The sequence below is a fragment of the Pocillopora verrucosa genome, chromosome 14 (genome assembly GCF_036669915.1).
Source record: "Pocillopora verrucosa isolate sample1 chromosome 14, ASM3666991v2, whole genome shotgun sequence".
Classification (NCBI taxonomy): Eukaryota; Metazoa; Cnidaria; class Anthozoa; order Scleractinia; family Pocilloporidae; genus Pocillopora; species Pocillopora verrucosa.
This window is the reverse complement of record NC_089325.1, coordinates 20,603,227-20,628,132: the sequence shown is the minus strand read 5'-3', so window position 1 is coordinate 20,628,132 and position 24,906 is coordinate 20,603,227. Positions and strand designations below refer to the sequence as shown.

General features: G+C 38.0%; 1 protein-coding gene across 4 annotated transcripts; it reads right to left on the bottom strand.

Annotated features, from left to right (window-relative positions):
- Positions 1-508: 508 nt before the first annotated feature.
- Positions 509-18,586, bottom strand: LOC131775672 (uncharacterized). Of its 4 annotated transcripts, none has more exons than XM_059091790.2 (6): positions 18,434-18,586; positions 11,240-11,341; positions 9,921-10,871; positions 3,537-3,719; positions 2,151-2,501; positions 509-1,677 (listed from the first exon to the last, which is right to left on the bottom strand). In XM_059091790.2, exons 2-6 carry the CDS (start codon positions 11,307-11,309, stop codon positions 1,025-1,027), a joined length of 2,208 nt encoding a protein of 735 aa, XP_058947773.2. In that variant the 5' UTR covers positions 11,310-11,341; positions 18,434-18,586; the 3' UTR covers positions 509-1,024. The 4 variants fall into 4 exon arrangements, with proteins under 4 accessions (XP_058947773.2, XP_058947775.2, XP_058947769.2 ...); XM_059091792.2 differs by lacking the exon at positions 18,434-18,586 and adding an exon at positions 15,138-15,164; XM_059091786.2 differs by lacking the exon at positions 18,434-18,586 and adding an exon at positions 13,155-13,184.
- Between the last annotated feature and the right edge of the window lie 6,320 nt (positions 18,587-24,906).

Sequence of the window (24,906 nt, the reverse complement as noted above, 5' to 3'; positions counted from 1 at the left end):
TAAACAATTACCTTTTAGTTGTACATTATATCCTTTTTCTCCAAAAGTATCTTAATTTAGTCTTGCCCAACTATCAGGGCTCTCTATTTGTTATACAAAACTTAATGCTACAAATATATGGTATCGATGCATTTTCAATATTAAACTAATGTCTAATGCATTAATATAAGTATTTTTTGTTACCTTATGTTATGTTTGTTATAATGAAGGAATGTCTGGTACCACTCTCCATATTTTTTAAAAGTAATATCAATTTTTTTTTTCCCTAAAAAAAGTAGCGCTGGGAGCAGTTCTTAACGTACGCTTCTCAACTAAACAGTAAGTCATCTAAGTCAAACGCAACAACGTCTTTGCTTAAAAAAATAACACAACTTAAACTTAATATACTCGACTGAAATTCGACGAGAAGATTCTACTGTTAAAATGGTTCAATGCGTATTTGCCGATCATAGTTTTAATACATAACAATCCGCACAAACGACCCATGCGCATTGCGCTCAATTGTTAGTTTTTAAAAAATGAACTACTTTTCTCTTTTTTTTTTTTTTTTTCATTTTTAAAATGAATTTCTAAGCATCAATAAAATTATATATAATTTTATGTTGTTGGAACGAACTATTTAACGTAGAGTGTATGTTACTAACAAAAAGTGGTCTCGTGATCATGAGAAAAAAAAGAAAAACACAACAAGGAGCAAAACATACCTTTGCCGAGATCAACAGAAAAACAAACACAAGAAACGACAAAAATCTAAACTAATGAGGCATTTACAAAAAGCTCAAAGCTAAAAAACCCAAAGCTTCTGCTTCAAAACGACGGTAAACACACAGTTTTTGATATGAAAATGATTGGCATTCTCGACCTTATCTGGAAAGTGAGTGTTTTTGGAGCTCAGGAGGATTAAATTAATCAACGATTGTTTGCCATCTTATACCTTCATACAATCTGAGAAGGCATTCATACTATCATTTAAATTCATCCGATTTTCACGATTGTTCTTCACTAGTAGGACTATGAACAATATTTACACAAAACCTTGACAAGGATCCCTATAAATACGCTGATTTGTTTGAAATTTGTTCTCTGCCGGCATTTCCGTTAACATCCAGTCTCCGTAATACTTTTTCTCCGGGGCTCGAAATTCCGGGCATCCATTCAAGGGATACCTGTCATTTCTGAGGCATTCGGGACAGTCACAATCCACGTCTTCACGAACTAGCACCCTTTCCACGCCGCTTATAGCCTTAACAGGCGAGAATTCGCTGGCAGAATTACTTCCTGTGGCCGAGTCTAGTTCGGAAATTTCGCCACAGGTACATCTTGGTACATGATCTGCATCACAAAGGAATTCTGTCCTTCGCGTCCTTTTTCTGTGTGACGATCTCCTTCTATCGCCTTTTTTAGTTCTTTGATTTCGATAAGTTTTTGAAGGTTGGTTGCTGAAAGTTTCGTCTTCAAGAGGAGACGACGTCCCCGTTGATCTAAGCGTGGACTCTGACGTACTTGAGCTTCCGCTGGACGATGAAGGAATATTTTTGTGGTGTTGGCGCAATTTTGTGAAGACAATGAACAGAAGAACCGCAATAACCAACACAGCAAACACGAAGACCGCAAGAAATGTTACTGCAGCCGTTCCCAAAGTCCTTCTGCGAATCACCTCGACTGGCTCGTCATCGGCTACGAGGATGTGAAAAATAGAATTGAAGTCACTTAAAACGAAATAAAGTCAAATCAAATGAACAGCACGCATATATTAATACAACTTAACTATACAAGCAACATCTCGATTTTAAGGGTTTGTCTCGTGTAACTGTAAGTCTATCTTCTATACTTTGTTCCATAGTCGGTTCATTTCACGATGAACTGAATAGTCTAAAGTGGTTGAGATGATGACGAGTTAAAATTTCTCGATCGTACGGTATGTGGTCGTTTCGCTCAATAATGTTTTGGTCTGTCTCAAATACGACTTAACTGTGCAACCAGCAGGAATTTTCACCATGAAAGAAAGTCTTTTTACAAGTTTAAAATGGAAATGTTTCTCTTTTACGTTAAACTGACCATAAAACGAAGCAACTGTGAATCGTAACTGAATTTCTAACATTTGGCAGGACTGCACAAAGCATTTGAATAACACAGCACACCACACTTACTTTCCGTGCTGTAAGAAGCGGTAAATCCTCTTCGTGTGCCGTTGGTCCATCTCCCATTGTGTTTGTAAAATAAGTACATGCTGTTCCCAGTTGAGACTATTTCCTCTTTGAATGAATCATCATTTATAATGACCAGTTGTGGCGCACTGCGATCTTTTCCGTCACGAATTATGATGGAATCTCCATTCATTTTTAAGGCATCAAACCATAGACGCACCCTTTTCCCTTCTGCTAAGGTTATAACCCACGTACAGCTAGGATTTCCAGGGCGGGTGAACAACTGCGGTGATGATGTAATCATTCCTTGAGGTTCTGTTAGCCGGCATCCACATGAACAAGAGGTTCCCGACTCTGTTTATAAAAGTAATTTTTTAAAGCACTGAGTTCCCAAGTTCGAAGAACAAGCATGCAAGAATTTTAGTAATGGCTCACTTTGCTCCGGATTTGTTGTAGGGAACGACTCGTATTCGCTTTGAGAGCGAGTACCTTTAAGCGGGAAACAACATAGTTCGAGTTTGGCAGGAAAAAGAAATAGAGGGGCAAACGAGTTGCGCTAAGGCGGGAGAATTTCATTGAATGCATCCTATAAAGTGCTATTTAATCGAAATTACCTACTGTTTACGATGACGAGAGTAAAATAATATTACAGCCACAGTAACACTGTTTCATAACATCAAAAGCTACTGTAACATACACTGGTACACATTGCTGAAGGCAGCGCGGAAGCAAAATTAGTAAGAAAGAGGGCCTTTCTCGTCATGAACACATAGTTAAGAAAAGCGAAGGATTTCAGCCCAAGAACACCAGCGTATGCTGATTTTGATGTTAAGGAAGAGGGTTATCTTGAAGAGTTTTTTAGTTGCACTATGTGTTGATAGGCTGAGTTCAACTCCAAAGTATGCCTCTCCACAACACTGCTAAATAGACAGGTCTCGGTAGTGCGCAAAGTAACCTTGATTGCTCAAATTTGTTGTTGTTCTCGGCACAAACTGCGCGTGCTGTCCTTCAACCCCGTGGCAATTTGCACTCTCTGCGCATTTGTATACAAAGATGCGATACTTAGTCCTAGCGTCAGTTCGTGCACGAACATTAAAATATGTGCTGTTGTACGCGAGGTATTCTACACAGTGGCCTTTTTTTGAGGCTGATACAAGTGGCAAGCACAGGTGCATTATCGGCCTGACATCATTTATGGAAACGGAACGACATATATATCTATATCTATATATTAATTTTGTAGTAATAATAACGGAAAACCCTGTCCACAGCTTATACATATATTTCCACTTCAGATGAAAAAAATGGCTAAAAGCAGACACAAGGTGTCCAATTTCAGCCGTTTGCCGTTTTCTATAAAAGTTATGCTTAACTTTATCATTTCCATACCTGGACATGGATTAAGCGCGCAAGACCTGGATATGAGAGCACTCCCATCGCATGTCGATTCCTTTTCCTTGGATGTGCTGACACTCAGACAGTATCGTGAGCGGTGCTGCTTCCCCTGCCCACAAGAGCTAGAACACAAGCCCCAAGAGGACCACGTACTCCACCCCTCATAATATGCTTTGCCTATCAGAACACAAAAAAAGAGACATTGACATGCGCAGTGAAGGATCTGTGTCGTCTCTAAAAAAGTCAAGAGGAACAAAGCAAAGAAACGGTTTAAGCATCCAATTTTTAATTTCATCAATCAAAGTCCTTTTCAGTCCCCGTTGATCTTAGCCATCTTCAGGTTTTCTCCCATATTTTTAGTTTATTATCACCATTTTATGTTTTAGTATTCAAGGCTAAAAAGATGAGTCCACAATCTCATATCTGGCTCCTTCAAGTTACAAATCTTTCTATTGCTATTCGAGCTTGGCAGTTTTTAACAAAGTCGATGTCTTTTATTTTTGCAATTGGTAACTCAAATTTTTTCTCGGATTGAAATGAAAACTTGATTTCTGGTGCTATTTCCGATCGGATAGTTCAACTCATCACAACCGACTTTGCGTGAGATCATTTTGAATTTAATCTGGCTAAAGTGCTTGAAAAGTGTCTTCGAGAGGCTTCTCCTCCAGTTTCCTGATTCCTGTTTACGAACATGTGCCAAAATCTACTGACGTACTTGTTTTCACACAAAGAAAGAGAGTATTGATCTGTTAGAAGCAAACTGAGTGACCTCGTGGTTAACCACACCAAACATCACAAGCTCTCTAAAAGCAAGTAATATCTGTCATTTATCATTCGGCGCCGGAAAGTCTCATTTGAAGTATACTTGCCAAGTTTCCGTCTTCCGTTTGTGTCTATTCAGCTTTTCTAAGACCAATATTCTCGTCACATCTCCTTCTTTTGATTTTAGTGAGTCTATACACCCAAATTGTGCTTATGAACAGTAAAACCAGCTTGCACACAAGTCTCTAACACACAAATCGATTAACTGGAATATAGGAAGGCCACTAAAAATATCACGTCTCTTAAAAATAATACAAAAATAAACAAATTGACCAACTTATGTCAAAATGGGAACTCAACTTACTACAGTTCGGGTTTTTCAACAAACAACTCTTCCATTAACTAAGTTTAGTTGATGAATAGCTAATCACAGGTTTAAGGTCGTTTTATTGTTTCATGCAATACAGTTTATACATTAACTATATTTATTATTATTACTCAAAACATTACACAATATAACACAACTCAGAAAGCCTCAGAAGATACTGAAGCAAATATAACGTCATCGTAGTTCAAACTTTTTTCAAGGAACTCCAAACAAAAAAACATAACACCTAGAAAGTAATTCTGCTTTTACCAACCGGAGCTCTTCAATAAATTTGACACAGATTGTTAAAAGAAAAACTAATCAGCATTTTCTCTCTAATAATGAATAAATTTGGCGTAATTGAGCGAAAGCAAGACATCGAAGCGGGAAATGGGTAATTATTTATTTTTCGTCATCGTTGTGACGAAAATGCGAAGCAGTCAAAAGAAGGGATGGTTTCGCGATGTAAGCATTGATTTTAGCGTAGCTTGAGGGCTTATAATTGCTTTGTAGACCTGACAAGTGTCCAAATATTTCTAAGCTGCTTCTCTCCATATTTTGTAAGGCACCGCTTGCAAGCCACGAAGACGGATTAAAAGTTAACCTTATTTTCTCTTTCCTGGGCCCTGTTTCTCCTAAACTGATTTAATCTTAGATTTAGGAAACTTGTAATCGCCTATACAACACACCGACAATATTAATCATAGCAAAATCTTGCGTTTAACTAAAAGCTTTTTACCTATTAGGAAAAAACCACTCTACACTAGACATTATTATGGCCTATTAGCAAAGTGCTAATTTATCAAACATTTTTAATTCATTATATTTTGCTCTAAGGGCCAAAAAAAAAAAAAAAATAAAGAATGACAAAGGCGAATGTTGAGCGGAAATTTAGAAAGGCCTTAACTCTTATTTCTAGCACAAAACTTCTTACGGAATAGCAAAAAAAGCTTAAAATTTGTCGTCATTCATCACCGATTTGACAACAAACTGTGTAGCTAACGAAAACAAAGAAAAATATTGGCACCTGATAAAGGCGCCGTGTTGTCTGATCTCGAGTATACTTAATGAGTTTTAAAATAGCTTCGACAAATTCTTTTTTCTAGAACCCTCTTTGCTACGTAAGAGGATTGAGGGCTTCTTACAAACCCCTTTGGTCAAATATGTATTACATAACAAGACCACAAGCTCGTGAATTTTATCTCCAATCACACCAAACGAAGAACATATCGAGACCCTATAAATAACTCGAACAAGTGGTAAACACGTGCCTTCGTATGTAGATAGCGTGACCAGATTCGTGACAACAAGAATCACAACCTCTTGTTACTCTAAATTCACGAAAGCCTGAATCAAGAGACATTTCTTCTACAGATTTTAAACGCTTAGGCAACCTTAAAATTAAAAACTTAGCGACGCTTAGCAATTAAAAACATTGGTTAATCAAGGAACATTATCTTAGAAAAAAAAACACTCCTAACGACCTTAATGTTGCAATGATACTGGATTACCGCAGAAAAGGCGAACCTCAAAAATACATTCACGTCTTATATTCCATTTCCTAAATTAACGATGATGTCTTCCCTTAATTGGTACATTTTACATGACCCTCCGCGATACTGAATTCTCAATTTGTCAAAGTTTGTCCCTCCTAGACTCTCCAATACAGACTGGTTGTCAACCAAAGCCACTCCTATCAGATAATAATAAATACGACTTTTAAAGGTATCTTTGAATGAAAACGCCAAATCTTAACAAAGAGGTTTTACCCCAATAAACTTGTTTACTGGGGCAAACAAAGTTAGTGACTGAAAAGTATACGCTTTCAGACTGACGGCAACGTTTTAAGAATTGAGTTATAAACGTCGCAAAGAATTTCAGTCAAATATATTTTGGCTGTACAGTCTCGGGAAAACTCGCCTGTAGGCCTCGAAAAATACCGCAAAAAGCCCTGATCTTTAACTTCAGAAGCTTTAACTGATGGTTTTTTTTAATTCGCGAGGAAAGCAGACAAAATCACAGACTTCATATCGTGGAAAAGTCGCAATAAATGTTACTCGCGAATTTGCTGGTCATTCAGCATCCCTTATATGGTAAATTTTTCAGGCTTAAACTTATCTAGATCGAGAGTAAAAGTTTGAACAACATGTATGCCTCCTTTAATATTTGCTTAACAACCATCACTACTACTACATGTGCACGCTATGGAGCTCTGATACAGCTGCCGAGTAGTTTGCTAAATACATAGAGACACGGGTAAATTTCATACAACAGCATGTGTTTGAAAGTAAAATCAGTCATTCCTAATCCCGCACCGAAATGACCTCCAGGGCAGCTAATCTGATTATCAAAAACCCTACACGCCCAAGTTGACATAATATTCTATTTAATCTACACTCTTGGCATGAAATGAGACTTCAGCTCAAAACGAAAAGTTAGGCAAGTTGTTCATATCTATAACTGTTTGTGCAGAATAGGCGACAAGCATAATTTCTCTTTCGCTTTGAAACTTCCATCACGATTAGTACAGATTATTATATTTCGAAGTGTTGAAAACAAAGTTCTATAATTAGTCACAGCAATCACGAGAAATTATCACAGCAGCTGGTATTAAAATTGTCAATATCTACTCAGAGTGGACTGAGTCCTTGATATAAAGCTTTCGTGATTTTAGCCTTGGAAACAAGAAATCCATAAAAGCTGAAGCGTCTGCTTTCAATTCACAATTAATTTCAATGCACATCGCAAATGCTGTTATTAGAAGCTGTTTTTTTTTAGAACTGACAACCGAATGAATAATTTCCATTTTTCACTAATTTTAAAAATAGTTTACGTGTTTGGGCGAGTGTTTAATCACTTGCTTGACACAGTTCACTGGGATCTTCTCAGACTAAGACACTTAGGGTTTTATGGGCTGTTATATTAGCTTGCCAGTGCAACACGCTCAGGGCACGAACGACTTTTGAATATTACATTAGTTTGGATACATGTAAGTTACCATGATAACCATTTTAAGGCTGAAATTACCACATGTCTGGAGCTTACAAAGTCCTCAAACAATGGTGGGTCGTGTGAACTAAGCACGCTTCTCCAGAATATCTTAGTAACGTGAACACTGCATGTCTTTACCGCTAAGAACCCTGGGTGATCTTTGTTACAAATTTGGAGCATTTATTTCTGACGTCATTACAATCTTGGAAAAAATGAATAAAAAAAAATAAATTTCCCTTCCCGTTCCTAACGTACCCTCTCCCTTCCCCAATCCACATCAGTGACAAAGCCGAAGGAAAGGAAGAAGAAAACTTTCTTGTAATTTATTACGAATACTGGTTGCTTTGTCAGACAAATTGAAGCGAAATTTTATATGCATTATCCTACCGATCCACGGCAAAATTAGAACTTTTTTCTTGTAAACAATACAATGAACGACGATAAAAACTAGAGCAACACGAAATTGAAGCGATATACAAATAACCTTGGAGCATCCAATTAAAGGCCATTTTTTTCTAAACAGATAACGTACTAAAAACGGGAAATTACAAGTCATCCGCTACAACACAATAGCACTTCAAACCGGCTGGCCTTTTCCTAAGTGGATTAAATTTCACAAAAGAAAACGGGAAATCATAAAAAAATGTGTCGCTCTTGGACTGAAATAAACACTTCAGAGAGAACACATAGCCTCCATTCTTAAAAAAAAACTTTTAAAATTATAACTGCGGTTACTCAGTTTTTTAAACTCTATTTTGATTTGATTGTTTAGCTTGTCACGTTTTAAAGTGGAGCAAAGATCGGCTGATTTTAATCTCAACATTCTTGGCAAGATTACCCCTTAGAAATCTGGTTGAGACCTTAGTAAAGACAACAACACAACTCACGCCAAGTCGTACCCACCCGAATTTCCTGTTTACAAATAAAGAAAAAGAAAAAGAAAATATGGCTGACTTTCAGCGAACCTTGATGCGTTAGAACTCTGTCGTTACTTTGCAAATGTATATTCAGTTCGAATGTCAATGCAAGCACGAGCGCATAACTGCTGGACTGAAATCAAATGTATGCCCTTCCCTTGAGTTGAATCGATCCCAAAAACGCATGCAGCCACTTGGTACTTTTAAAGTTCTAGCTGCGTTTTGCCTTCATCCGGCTTTACCAAAGGTCAACAAAAAAGACAACAGGAAAATTGAAGTCCAAGCTATTCAAGAGTTGTATTTCTAATTTTCCGGAGCCGGAATTACCTCTAACTCTGCCAAACACAACGTGTGCAGTCTGCCGTACACTTGAAAGAGTTTGCCTTCCGACCACGTTGTTTGTACACTGATGATAGACTAGCTGTTGTTTTAAGTCATTGCGGGAGGCATAATTGAATGTTGAGTCAATATTTAGCCTGTCTATTGTTTGAAACTTTTGCTGTGTTTTATTTTGGCCAAAAGTAACCGTGGGCACTTGATTCACCAAGCCGACCTGGTTGATTTGTCTTTTGTGAAGCACAACAAAACGCGACCTCAATATACAGCATTCATACTTGTCAAGGGATTCCCTACGTCACTTAAAAGCTATTCTTTTCCATGGAAATGAATCGAACTAATTATCAGCTGACTTCTTACTGAGCTGAATTTCCATTATGAAGCGAAAATATTAGCAGCTTTATAGAATCGTGTCACACAATGGTGCTAATTGGAGCAATACCTCGTCTACGCCTCTGATAAAAACCTCTTCCTTCCCGTGTAATTTTCACGTCATTTGTTTGTCATTAACGCTGAAAATCGAGCTCTCACTACGTGAACTGAACTGAAATATTAGACGCAACTTACGTTATGAATAACATCCACAAAACTTAAGCAACAATTTACTCTTGAAACACACAAAAATCCAAAAATAAAAACATTTCTAAAATGTTTTTAGAGTGAAACCTAAATACTTCACATGTCGTAGGTTCGTATCGCAAAAAGTGTCTGAAGCAGTAACATGTTTGTAATGAACTTCTCACGCCTTCCAATTTTTCCCTGCAACTGTTTTCGACGACTAAAACCATACTAAGTGACAGCAAATGAAAATTCAAAGCGCTTACTAAAGAATACAGAGAGTGCACTTAAAGAAAAACAAATTTAACAGCAAAAACAAACCATTAGCAAGGCTGTATTTACGAGCAGAAAAATCAGTGTTTTACAACATTCCATGTAATTACCAAGGTCAGAGGTTCCCGTTCAATAATTATAGTTTATCTCAGATAAAATCACCGCTCTACTTACCTGATGGCAGACAGAGAGATGCAACAGCCACAGTACTCTTCGTGAGCCTTGACGTTGTAGAGTAATGAAAGCAGTATTCTTCCACGTAATCTTTGAACAGTGTGCACGAGAAAAATGTCACATCGTGCCCTTGCTGCACGGCTTTTCGCACAATGGGTTTATTGGAATCTTTCTTGGCGAGGACTATAGCATCTTGAATTCGTGCATACGAGCAGCTCGGTTGAGTGAATGATATTGCCAGAGAGTTTGTGCATGGAAAAATCGTCGAGACAGGAGAAAAGAGAGTTTGTTTACCCCAATTGACGTAGACCGCTGCACTTTTTGCCAGGGTAACATTAGCGTAGCCAGTGCGATACTCGAAGAAGTACACTCCTTGCGCGTCGAAGAAATTGCAGGCAAAACCCATTCGAATTTGGGGCATTTTAGGAATTCTTTGCTTGCCACTGGACAGTTTACGAATGTATTTTCGAGTTACAAACATCGACTTGCTGCCACCTTGGACGTAATAAAGATTGAGTTCATCGCGGTATGCCTTAGGCAAACATTTGCGATCATGTCGAATTTTGATCGATTTTAACCGGGTTAAGACCGTGTGGTTCGTCGGTGAATCGATGATGATTCTTCCCCATTGGAGCTTCAGTTTCTGTGAGATAACCCCTCCATATTCACTGTCCGAAATGCGATACTTAAAGCTATATATGTCTGGGTGGTCGAAGATTTCACATGGTAAAATGACAGAAATTTCTCGGCGATCTAGCGGTACAGTTGTTTTAAAAAGTTTTCTGTCAGTAGCGTTTTCGTGGACGAAGACGTAGAAAGTTCGGTTACCAAAAAATCCAGTAAAATTGTTGGGAAATTGGAATGACAAAGTAACATTGCCGCCAAGAACTTCCAATGAGGTTGGGTGTAAATTTACGGCAAGACCTTTGAGTGGTCGTTTTCCAAAATTACCTGAAAGAAGAAAAAAATTATCAGTTATTTTTTGAATACAAGTTTACGTTTACGCGTAACAGTTCCAATATGGCATGTCTGTTATGTATTTACGCTGCGGTCGGAGAAAGATAATTTACATTAACTAGAATTTAAACGCTCTTTTGTCAACTATTACTAAATTGTGATTTGGATCCGTCCAACGGCCTTTAACTTAGGATGTCGACGCTCTGAATAGAAAGAACACGCCATGGAGGGAAAAAGTACTCTAGTCTACCTAATTTGAGGTTCAAGATATGCGCTAACCAGCGATATGTCGCCTGAAGTATTATGCGCAAGAAGATAAATTTGCACCAGCGAGTAGAACTGTTGAAAGCAGATATGCTTACCATCGGCTATCGATGAAAGGACGCCGGAGGCTATTAGCAGACCACATAGACACACCAAACATGTTTCCATCTCTCTTTTCTCTTCATGGAATGTCTGTTGTCCTGAAATTGACAAGAATGGAATGAGGCGAGAGCGTTCGGACCGCACTTATATCTTCAGGTGATATGTGCCCGCCAGCGATCCGAAGGCAATGTTTCGCTTAAACCATTTAAGACATATAATTAATTGTCCACAATTATATTGTTACATTGTGCTGTAATATTCAATTAACGTTTGGTCCTGTTGTGTCCATTGAAAGTCAAACAATGACAAACTACTGGGCCAATAAGGGACTGCTAATTTGTTCCTTGGAGAATCCAGCGCTCAGCAGATGTACAGGAACTGTGACACACGAAAGCTAAAACGTATAAGACGACATCTCGCCGTATTAAGTGTCTCGGAATACATCACGCTGTCCCCTGACACCCGGGGAGGTCATGAAACAAACCTTCAATGGGTTTTTTAGCTGCGATTTACCTCCCGTCGACATAATCATGTTTACTTAACAGATTTAACCTACTTCGTCTGAACTTTGCGAACAAATTAGTGGCCAGTGATATGTTAATGAACAAAACGAGAAAAAAATACCACGATGTCAATTGCATTGATATCGTCTCAAAGCAACTAAACTACCTCCTTGTTGGACGTTTACATACATTAAGACCGATATCATTCTTCCAATCCATATGCAAATTTTGCGACTTTCACAAGTCGTTTTTCACACATCTGGCACCGTTGGGTGAAAATTACATGTGCAAGTGACAACAACCTGACAAGCAGGGAAAACATTTGAAGGCCCAATATTGCTTAGGACATGTTTGCTGCCGACCCGAATAAATTGAATTCTACAACACGCATTGGCCATCGATCGTTCAGCGCTGACAAATTTCCTAATTGAATATTCTGTTTTTACAGTAATTACGCCGTGACAATACATTTCCCTCCCTGAATACGCCCCTATGTTTGGTTTTCCAATAAGACACGTGGAGAGTTGTATTGAATATGTCAATCTCAATATTTGATGGTTGGCTGCGAGCCGTGACAATCGACGTCAACAAAATCATTACAGTTTTGTCTCAACAAATGGAAGGCTTCCAAAGACATCCGTGAAAATTATCAATAAATATCTCCTCCCTCTTCTTACAGTTTATGAATATAACACAAACCAAAGCTTAATTTTGCACTTACATACTCCTATCATCGGCTTAGGCGATTTCTTGATTAAAATGCGTCTTTGCCTCCACTTAAAATCGTTGCAATAATTAAAATGTTTGAATGGATTACGAAAATTTTGGTGGGTAAATTTTCAAGTTTATGCAAACTACATGGTCGCTTCGTACAGCGAGTGGGGATATAAACACTTTTGAGGCCCCGGAGCTGAAGATTCTTCCTTATTCACTCATTTGCCAAAAACACAACGCATCGTCCACGGCTAGGAAAAGTAACATAAGATCAGGTTGCCCCAATCAGTGGGGAGGTAGGTCACGGGAGGTTTGCGGGCCAATTTATTATTCGACTGATAGCAACAAAATTACGGAATGCATGACAATGTTGTAGACTCTTCCGTGCTTCAAATGAGAATTTTTCAGACACTATCGATCGATGATCAAAATCAGAAAATTTTGTATCATTCCAGACTGAAATTGACGATAGCAACTAGTTCAACGGCTTAGGTTCAAAGCGAATTTGAACAGCTTCGCTAAAAAACGCAAGCGGCCATTGAAGATAACAGCGCCTTGTGCATGTAGCCAATGCAAAACGTGTCGTTAAATTTCCCAGCTTAACGACTATGCTCCTACGCAGCCCAGCCTGGCATTTCTCTAATGTGCACGCAAATTGATTGTAAAAACATTAGGATATTCAACGCCATCCTACCTCACCAAACGCAGCAAGACCTTCGCAGTAGGATCGCCTAATACGCAAATGATTGTTGGTTCGTGTTACCTATGGCTGCTTGTCTGTTCCCAGCTCGTTCCAGCGTCGCTCTTCTACACCTCTACGCGGTCCTAGCTGTCGCTAAACCGATTTGGAGTTTCATGCTGTGAAAAGCAAACCGAAAGAAAAAGGTTTCAGTTTGTTGGCGGTTTGTGCACGAGACGAGGCCAACCGAACACTTAGTATAGTCATTACCTGTTCTGGCGTTTATGTCTGCTACAGGAAAAATACCGCACGCCCACTGATCAATGGTGTATCTTTCATGGCTTAAAAAATATGTTCCAGTAGATTAAGAGGTGCACGTGGTCAACTATCATTCACGTTGCTGCGATTACATCAAAATATACCTTGTCTACTATTGACAACTGACGGTCGTGCTAAAGTGCATTTTGTTGGACAGTTCTATTGTATTTTGATGAGGTGGGCGGCGAAGTTTAAAATTTCGTCCAATAAAACAAAGGACGAGACTTGTTTTGATGGCCAACATATCAACAGTGTTCCACCTTTTGGGGTAGTTGATGAACACAAGGCTGAGAGATCGTCATTAAAAATTGTTCCAATATTTTTTCGCAAGTTCATATATGGACTTGGCACTTTGTGGTAATTTTATTGTGACTGGCGAGATGAAAATTTGCAATTCGGACATTTGTCAATAATCTATCGCCCTCTTTCTTCTTTGAAAGCCTGTTTCAATTAGTTTCCTGCCAACCTTGTTTACGTTTGCCCTTTTATTTTCATCAAAATAAGAATCGAGGCTTAAATTTCTTAAAAATACATAAATATATTTGGAAGATGTTGATCTGGTGTTCAAATTAATAAAGCGAATTTAAACAGAGCAGCAGTGAATCTGCAAAGGTTTCTTTCGTACGTTAATTAACGTAAATGAAAGTCGTTCGGTTGCAGACCAAAATGATTTCCTTGATTAAAAGTACTAGTCTTTCTTTTGTTTTTAGATGGTTCTCTTTTTTAAAGAACAAGGGTTTTCAACCATGATTTTAAGATTCATGCTATATTTCTTGGGTTAGAAAAATCGATGCTGAGGATTTTTACAAACAGTAAACCCGAGTGATGTGATAGATGTGTAAAACGTTGAAGAGTAGCTCACAGTCCTAGCCCATGTGAGTTTTCCTGCATCATTGCACGGTGTCAGATTTGTCAATTTATAAGACACTGAGATAGACGCAATTAGTACGTAAAGTGCCACTATGTGTCCATCAACTTCTTATTTTGCATACAAGAGAAACGAAGTCCAAGCAGGTATGGGGGGGTGTTTGTTTTAAAGCGCCTTTAAGTCTGTGTTGGTGGTACATCACTGTTCTAGTCAGAAACTTGCTTCCGAGCCACGCCGGCAAAAAGATTTGTCATAAATCGGAGCAGACTAATGTCGTTTTTGTCTCGTGCTTTTTTAAACCACCTGACGTGAATGGACATATGCCATGAATTTTTACAAAAGCACTCCGGGCTGTAATATTTAAAACCTGGTCACCACAAACTGCGTATTATTGCCCAAAGAGCAGAAAGGTACCCAAGGTCGACACTGCAAAACCGTGATAAAGAACTAAATTAGGCACCAGTGGGTTCACCTTGCCGTCACAACGTGTAAATAAAGCTGTTGCAGTTGAATAAAGGTTTTTGGCGTAGTTTGTCAGGTGTTTTGTTAATTGGGCCCTCGCTGGCGCGTTAAAGTAACGATGGTTGGGTTCTTAACGGCGCGCTACGCATTAGCGAGAGATCGAGTTTATGTTCGTATTGCCTAAAATAATCAACCAAGAAGAGAAAATGCTTTGCGAAAAAAAACAAGCCTGTGATATTGGCCTTGCGATTCTGCGAAGAGCCAATATGTCTGGAAACAGTCTAAGACACGCAAGATAAATTATGGCGTCCCCTGGTGACAGTGAAATCAAACCAAGATGCTGATTTTACCTGGATGTCAGTGTAATCATCTGACGCCACTGATAACCGACTGGACTACCGTAGAGCTCGTCTTGAACACGGAAAACTCAATTGATGGAGCGAGTGGCGTATTCTAGGCCCCGTACTTCGAATTAAAAATTGGTCCCAGGATTATTGTCAATAGGAAAAAAAAAAACACTAGCTACACACGATACTCAATAAATTATGTTGGACGAAAGAAAGCACATTTTGGATTGAAGATTTCACTGTTCTATCAAAAAACGAAGCTTAATCATAGCGGATTCACGACCATTAACTCTGGGAAAAAAAAATACAAAACACTGGGCCATGCCAACGATAATACGAAAGATCGTGTGGTAGTTAAATACTGCTGGAGGCACGGCGGGAATTATCTAAGCAGTTTCAATTTCAATTCCGGATTATTTTGTCAAATGTACGGCGTAGCCGGAAAAGTAAAAAAAAAAATAAAATTTCACCGATTTGGTTTTTTTTACCTCTCTTGAAACGATTAATGCCTAGGAAACGAACACATCAATTTACGGACGGATATTTCAAAATTTTAACCAAAAAATTCTTACAATTTTACGCGAAGCGAAAGGCTGCGTGATTACTTGAGAACTGGCGTGGTATCTAAAAAAGGCGTAACAAAACCTTTTGTGTGCCAGTAGCTTATCCCGTTTGAGCACTGGCCGCAACAGAAATATGAAAGCGATTGTCAGGGGTAATTTTTAATTCGCATCAATCGTGGGAAACATAACTCCTTTACCGCTTTTATGTCACTTCCAGGCTAATCTGTATTTGGCTGAAGCCGTGTAAAGTGTCACTGGATTAGGTCAACTATGAAAAACGCCCACGAATTTATTTATCCCTTTTGGAAAAAAAATAAGTTTGAGGGAAACTATTTTCGATAAACAAACGACTGGGTTTTTTTCTTGTTTTTCTTTTTCGTTTGGGTGATTTTTGTCATGATATACAGTTGCCATGTAATAGGACTAACGGTCTTCCGTACATTTTTGCATCCTCAAAATATGTATCTAAGAGAAAACAAAAAAAAATGTTGCAGTTTTGCCGAAAATAATGTAAAATATTCGGGGCGGAATTATTGATCGCTTGGAAATTTGACCTTGATATAACCCTCACAAGGAACATTTTGGTTACTTTTTGAAACATCCTTTTTCAGAAACACTTGTTTAATATCAGCTGCGAAGCTGATATTAAAAGTATTTCTTAGGTAAAACTTGAAACCATGTACAGTTTTGTTACCACTTAAGACTGTTCAGATTTTCCTCCAAATGACAAAATCAGTATCGGAGGGACAACGGTTATTTTTCAATTTAGTTAGCAACTAGATAAAACCTTCACCAAGTGCTGATCTTGGTCTAGACATCTTGTAAACGGTTATATCATTCGCAGTCATAATGGCGAAATAAAACCACATTCATGTTGCTGTTTATATTTTTTTTTGATGTACACACTCATTGACAACTAACTTCGAAAATGAGGATTTATCAGCAATGCTCTTGGCCTGATTGTCATAACTCGCTGGCTAGGTGAGCAGTAGCAAAATTTAATATCACGTCTCTTACTTGAAAACTTTGAGCTTTAAACATGCAAATGTTTGTCTACAAACGTACAATTGTATGGACAGATACTGTTGAGAAATTGATTAAACCAAATAAAACAAGGAATTCAAACAAAGTTTTAATAACACAGCTTTGGGATATCGTCGTTTCCAGGTCTTTCTCTACAAAAAAAAGTCCACAATTGCAAAACGATAATTCGTTGCCTGCCGACGATAATAAAAGTTGTGGACGTCACAATCTATTCTTGTGAAAAAGGTATTTCTGGAAACCACCCACGGGTAAGGATTTAGTTTCCACTCTTCCTTTTGATTTGTTGTTTGTTTGTTTGTTTATCTTCGTGAAGTAAAAAGATTTCACTTTAAATTTGAGTAATTTAAAAGGGCCGGTGAAAGGATGATAATGATGGTTATTGAGATGCAATTAGGATAACAAAATTGATAGGCAGTTAGACAATTTGTTTAGCCGTTCATTCAGAGTCAACAATTTTTCATTGTGAGCATGAATGTTTAGCTATGTGCCCTGTTTCACCCTTTTGAAAACTCAGTCCCACAAACAAACATACCAAAAAACGAAAACAAATGACAAATGCCGAAAAAAAAAAGCCCAGCTTAAAAGTAAGTTGTATTAAAATTAAATAACTTTCAAATATTTATGGTATCCTGAGAAGTGCTTAAAAAACAATGGAGGTGTCTTTTTTTGAAGGTGATTAGGGTTCATCTCAAGAACATTTGAAATCATAGATCTGAAAATGACCTGCTGGCTGACAGCTGGAGTACAAAATTTTCAGCCAATTTTTTTAGGCGTTCGTGTAATTCCTTAATCCACTGAAAGACTCAGGAAAGTTAACAGTTCTCTGTTGTATGGTTTTACCAACCAAAAAGCGAATAGCAAAGCTATGAAACTTCAACCCAAATTTTTATTCAAACTGGACGGGGCATGACGAAGGGAGCGTATATTAACCCTTCACTCCCAGTTCTCAGCAATGTCTGCCAAGCATATAATGATCTTGTCTCTGAGAAATTGATGGTTACTCAAACATTATCCTTTCCTTAGCATTTCTTTTTCTCCTCATAACTTTTTGCCAGAAGCAGTAATGCCAGGGAAACATTGCAAGGAGAAATTCTCAGTCGCCCACCCTCAGTAGTTGGAGCATCGGTTAACATTTAAGACTCTTTCAAAGGAAGCAGAATTGAGGCACACAATTCTACATATGTTTAAACTATAACCTCGTGATCTAAAATGGAATTTTTCTCACGAATTTAGTAAAAAATACTTTCATTAGTTATCTTAAGTCTAGATATTCTGCGCTTGTGCAACGGAATCATATAACAATAAAGGCTTTGAGAGCTAGATTACGAATGTTACGTATGAACATGACCAAAATGCATCCTTGATTATGTAAGAGGGTCTTGGAAGACTTTTAATCTTCTATATTTTCGATAACTGAGATTCCAAGCTAGTTTTGAAACTATGGGAATGAATGTCCTTTGTTCTCAGAGGGGAGAATGCTTGTTTGGGGTATCTTCGGATCGAGATCACGAGAAACTGCGATGAAACAGATAGTGTATTCTGACTTTGAGAATTATTTCCCTAAATAAAAGGCTGGAATGAAGAGATGATGAGAAAACGAAAAGAAAATAAAGCACCAGATATCAATTTACGAATGGTAAGTTACGTATTCAAAGAGAAGCTTTAAAGGTAATCAGAAAACGAATGACATACCAAGCGAAGTGAAGTTGATCTGCTTCGTTAAATTTCATCGTTGGAATGTTCGCGCTCTGTGCTGCGTTGAATCGACTGATTTGATTTTTCATCTGATATTTATGAAGGGTATGCCAAGTTCTTTGCAGGTAAGTGGAGTTTTTAGAGCCGGAAAACTTCCGTCCCTTTAGTGACAAAGATCCATAAGATGACGTTTTAATTCGTGCAGTAATCCAGGGAAAGGCGATAATACCAAGGAATTTTCAGAGTCAGAGTTCACAGCTGCGGTTCAGGCTAAAATATAATCTCTTAAAATTGTTTTCTCTGGTACCCTTGTGATGTAAGATTTTAACTCAGAAATTGCAGCCAAACCTCATTATCCATGAACTGATGCAATTATTTTTTCACAACAATTCTTCCCTCTTGCTGCTATTTTTAGACGAGTGAAATCAATATACATTCAAGGTGTGGCTATAGCAGTCCCAGGGGTTTTTATGCGACTACCGTCTGAGTCAAGAAAAGGTGATAATTTCCATTGTAGTTCAGTAAAATAACCTGATTTCCTCCCGAGACCAGTCGGATGCTGGGCTATGAACCCCTGCTGAAAGTTTGACGAGCAAGCACTCATTATCGAAATGGATACTTACATTTTTGCACTTTTCCCAAATATTAAGAAAACTTAACAGCCTTCTTTTTTGGTTAGTTTGTTCTTTATCTTGGTAGTTTTTCCAGTCAGTTTCGAGGGGATAAGGGTGGGTGAGTATTGTGTGTGAGTGAGTGAGACAGCGAGAAAGAGACCTAGGTAACTGAGTGAGTGAATGAGTCAGTTGGTCGGTTAGTTTTTCATATTTCGAAGCCTCTTTTCTTACAATAAACATGCAATCGTATAAAAAAGAAAAAAAGAGCAAACCATACAACTTGTTTCAATGATTAAAAAAAATCCGAAATCATAACCAGCTTAGACTACGTATGACAAGACTACGTATGACAAGATCAAAAACAAGAAGTATGCCTTTTCCACTCAGTCTCGAAAAGGTACTCCCTTTTTAAAATATTTTGTTATGTCCATTTTCATTGGAAAACGTAGCATCCATCCCCAGCGTAGAAGATAGAATATTCCCAACTTTTAGTCGAAAAACGCTCAAATGATGGTGGCATTTATCGGTGCAACAAAACTGAAACGATGAATTGCGCCGATCTCCGTAACAAATTAATCAAAAAGACAAACAGAGCTTACTTGTTATGTGACAAATAACCGCGTGTATCACCGACCTACCTCAGTATCAGCCTTGGGTTGGTTGATGATCCGGATGTTTCTTCAGTCAGTTTCCCGAACCTATCTGCGCAACAGGTCGAGAGTATCTGAAATTCAAAATAGAATCAAAATACTTTAGTCAGCTCTCCATATCCATTAGAGTCAATTAAGTGATAAAAGCTACTCAACGGATACACGTCGTCAAAATGTGATTGTGTCAAGAGCACGCAAGGGGCCTTGAGTGAAGAAATTGTAAAAGCTGTTTGGCTGGAAAGTTCTAAAAAACGCTGTTTACACTCTTTGGAACAAAGAATCTCGATAAAAACTTGGAAAATTGAATTGGAAGACAAAGCGGCGCGCATGGAGATAATCACCCACCTTAATGTGAAAACTGAGAAGAATCACAAGAAAGTAAATACATTTGTTTTTCTCCTCGTGGTCTTTTGCAGGTGCAGAGTGTCACTAGAACCCAAATTAAATGAGCAATTAATTAGTTTAAGGGGTTCAACAAATTGACTTTCTACGAATCAATCACCAGTGCGAGAGAACAAGAAAAAATAATTAACAAAATTGTTTACTAAAGCAACCGCCCTATTTATTCAACCACAGCCCTACCCGGTCTCTGTGTAAATAAAACAAGTCAATGGGAGGGTTTACAGACACTTTGTAAAGCGTGAGCCAAAGTAATTAAATTTCTATTAAGTGAAGCCGATAAACTTTGGGGCGTGCAGCAGCGGTATTGAAAAACGTTTTTATGATTCAGACGATGCATGGAAGTGTGGTCTTTACAGTTGAGAAATGTCAATTCTGAGATACCGATTCTAAGATTAAGAAGACTCCATTAAAAATATCAGCAGTTGCAATTTTATCAGATTTCAAAGACTAACAAAAGTCTCTCTTTCTTATCTTGTTCCGGTAAGAAAGGGAAAAGCATTATTCGTGCAAAGGGGGTGGATTGTCTAACCTGATTTTTTCCGTGGGACAGGCGTGTTTGCGGTAACTGAGTTCAAAAATCGCTTTCTAGTTTTCCTTAGGCTCAATGGTAACATCAAGTACAATTGTAATTTTATCAGATTGAAAGGACTAGAAGAAGTTTCTCTCTCTTATCTTGTTCCGACAGGAAAGTGGAAAGCATTAATGGAGCAAAATGGGCGGACTGTTCCACCTGACTTGTTCCGTGGGACAGGCGTGTTTGCGGTAACTGTGTTGGAGATTTCCAGAAATCTCCTCTGTAATTTGCCTTAATTGAACAAATGAATCTTACCATCACAAAGAAAATAAAAAATAAAAAAAACAAAAGCCGTTTCTAAGAGGAAAAAACTTGAGGTATATATCCGGGATTAATGAAGCTCAAACAAAAAGCATGTGCCCGACCTCGTTTTGAGTTTAGTCGCGAAGGAAGATCACCTTCGCGCCATTGTTACATATCCGGAACAAATAAAACTTATGTTCCCGTCATTTTTATAACACCACGCGAGCAAAAATGTGGAGGGCAGTCTCTTCAAATGTAACAATTTGTTTCAAGAAGACTGAGAAGCCATATTTTGCCCAAGATGCTACATTTTGTGAAGGTACTACTCCTTGAAAGCCTCACCAAATGTTTGTGTTTTCGTTGTTCGCACTTACGACTATAAGCGTAACTTTGATGTCTGCTGGCGAGCAAATCATTACTCTCTCTAACGCCCGCTAGTGTTAAAAAACCGTCGTGCTTTCTACTTAGTGGTTCAGGAACTAAGCAATCCAACATGGGAGGCATCCTCTGACAAAATACAAAGACACCGTTGAAAAATCAATTCATCTTTTGCTTTGTTGTGTTAGACGCCTCGTCATTTCATTTGTGGTCTTTTATTTTTTGGGTCACTCACTTATTTGCAAAACTATTATGCATTTTCTTGCATCGAGCCTAAAAGACTGCAATCGAAATTGTTTCGATCTTAACAAGGCTTTGAGTTGCGGAATATTTTTAACACAACATAGCTAAATGATAATCAACTTAAAACGTTCGTGCAAGTTTTAGAAATGTACTAAAACAGACAACGCATGCCGGCTTTTCTTCAGTTTTCTTGTGACAACAAGTTCCGCGTGTCTCCTTTCTTTTGCAGAAAGTGCTTTTTCTTTTCAACTCATCATCATTGTTTCTGTTGAACGAGTCGCTGTTAAGATGGTAGATTTCCTTGGAAACTCAAACAACTGTCTCGCGCAACAGCTTTGTTTAATTAATCCAACGTTTTGCTCACTTTGGCCGTTAGCTGAATAAACAGCTTTTACGACAGCAGTGCAATATCCTCGATATTTCACAGGCGAAAATGTCTCTCAAACCGGTGAGTAAATAACTATTATTTTCCCTGAAACTAAAACACTTTTAATACACTTTGGATGTTGGTTACACTAGAAGAAAAATGCGCACGTTTTGAATCTTTGTTACTGATTATTATGCATCGACTGTCGCCAACCCATCGACTTTCGGAGATATTGAAATGATTTAAAAACAAAGTCGTGGGAGGCCTCAGTGAGAAAATGTTTTGTTTGAAAAACTCTGAAGGGTTTAAAGGGACATTTCTTTTACTCCCATTGGTATAGAAAACTGGTGACAGTGTAAAACCGACATTAATCAAGGGAACAATTTTGTGCACCCACTTACCACAAAATCAGAAAGAAAATGGCTTATGCTGTTTCTTGTAAACAACTAGTGTATCATCTCATTTCATTTCTGAGAAGGTCTTGCTATGGTGTAGACGGGACTTTAAATAACTACTGTAACAAAGTGCTCGGTTTGATGTCCTGTTTCTATCACGTCAAGATGCCGATGAGACAGTTTTTTAATTCGAGTTGTCGAGTAACGCAAAGTCTGTCGGGGAACGTATTCATTAATAAAAGTGCCAAGCCAGTCAGGGCTTTCTGTTAAAAAGGGAATTTTTAGAAATTCTGGACATTACAAGAAGTCGTCGGTGTCTATCAAAAAACATCGTATAAAACGTACAACAGTTCATAGTTAAACTTCTATTCCTCAATTAGAAATTGTTAATGCATGGTTCAGAAGGTACTGATTATTCAGCAAAGGTTTAAATTTTCATGAGTGAGAGCCAAATGTTTATTCTACTTTTTTTTTTTTTAATTTAACAGAGAGGAGGAGAATATATTATCTTAACGCGATGTTCGTTTCCGAACTGAAGATTGTTGCCTAAGATCTTAGTGTGGTTTTATTCCTACGGTGTGAAAATTCACGATGTTACCGCACAACACGTTCACAGTTTCCTTGTCAATTTTCAGAAGGAAAACCAGTTAACTTGCATACAAATGGAAATTAACCGCTCAAGCTGATGTTTAATTGTCACCATAAAATTATCATAATTGCCACAAGGCATGGAGATAGCTTTGACACGAGGTAATGGTCAGCCGTTGGTAAAAGTTATAAAATAAAACTGTTATGCTAAAAGACGGTGAATTCTTACTATAGGATTGTTGACACCAATTTTTCCAATTTTAAATTGATGAAATGCCCATTACAAAGCTGTTCCGTATCTAAAGGGGAACATACAGGCTTGGAAAGATCATTATCGAAATGGCATACTATCAGCGGTTTTTAGAAGCGCACACCATTTTCAAATTTTTGTTTTTTGCATGGTTACCGCGAATTGGCGTTAGCTGTGAATAAATATGAAAGCAAGGTCCTTCCAAAAGCAGTTTGAATACACAATCTAACTTTTTCCTCCATCCAAAAACTTCATTCTAAGTTTTCCCTCAAAAAGTTAACTTTCTGTGAGAAGACCTTCGCCTGCATTCACCCTTATATCTTTAAGCAACGTTCTGAGTCTCAAACTGTCCAGAGGAAGAAAAATGAGAATTTCCCTCTCCGACACCATTGGGACAATTAGTGGTTTTTTAAAACTACTTTTTGTAATCGTAGCATGTCCTTTCCTTAACTTCAGTCATAAACTCTGTATATCTATTACCAACTTAAAATCAAGCAAAGAAGTGGTACTTGCCAGTGTTCTAGTAATTGCTGAAAAGCCTTAAATACAATTCAGATTGTGACGGGATTCGAACCCGTGACTTTAAGACACTAACTGGGCGCTACCTACCCACTACAACTGAGCCTCGAAGCCACAGGATGGGAGTGAGGTAAATAAAAAGTTGTTACACTTTTAATATTTTGAGTAAATCCTGTTTCTTAACCTTTGTGAAAGACATTTTTAACAGTATATAAAAGGCGTCATCTGCTCTTCAAGAGCACTTTGCTTCCTTGCATAAAAAACTAGATAGCTAATTAGGTCGTAATTTTTAAGTCCCCACAAATTTGAATACAAGCTCTGCGTAAAGTTTAAGTGTTATCAATTCTTAGTTACCATGCATTTAAGTAAAAACTATGCCTTCGGCTATACTGTACTAACAGTGTGTTGGAAAGTGATTTCCTTTAGAAAATATGATTGAGTTTTGCGCTTCAAACGTTGTAAACCACCGTAGGCATAATTCCGTTTAAAACTGTTTTTCTTTGAAGACAAATGAAATTGTTTTGACTTAGGGAAAGGAAAGAAAAGTCAGACAATTCTCCGTTCAAGCCATTTAAAACATAAGATGATCCGATAACATTTATTTTGGAAACTAAGATATAGCAGTTCTTTGCACAAACGGTCTCAGGGCTGACAAATGTTCCTAAAACCGATTGCCTGAAATTACTTTTTAACAGCAAATGGTTTTACCTTATTTCAAGTAATTTTCCTCTAAATGACCGCAATCAACATATAAAGGAAGCAGATCGACCACTTAAGAGCATTTTAACTTAATGTAAACCCGAAATGGGCAGATAACCGGAGGGTGTTGCTTCTCCATTTCCTAAGTCACAGCAGGCTTGTTTATACAATTAAGAGCCAACCCTTTATAAAATCAACAGCTATTCTGTGTTTCGAGATGTTTCAGCAACCACCACTTCAAGATGATATGGAGATAATTTCTTCTTTTATCGCTCTCATACCCTGGCACATTAAGAGTGACCTCAGCGCCCTCAAACGATAGTTGTTATGGATCTAAAAACTTTTAAGTGCTGCGCGCAGCGGAGGAAGATAGCATATCTAGTCAAAACACTGATAAATGTAGATTTCTGAACGCTCTCATTATTTCCAGAACCTGACTTCAGATTTGCACTCGGCACGGAAATTCGAACATCGATTAAACTGTCTTAAAACTACATGTTTGTCGAACCAAGCAAATAACTTGACACAAGATTGCGCACAGGAGGCTT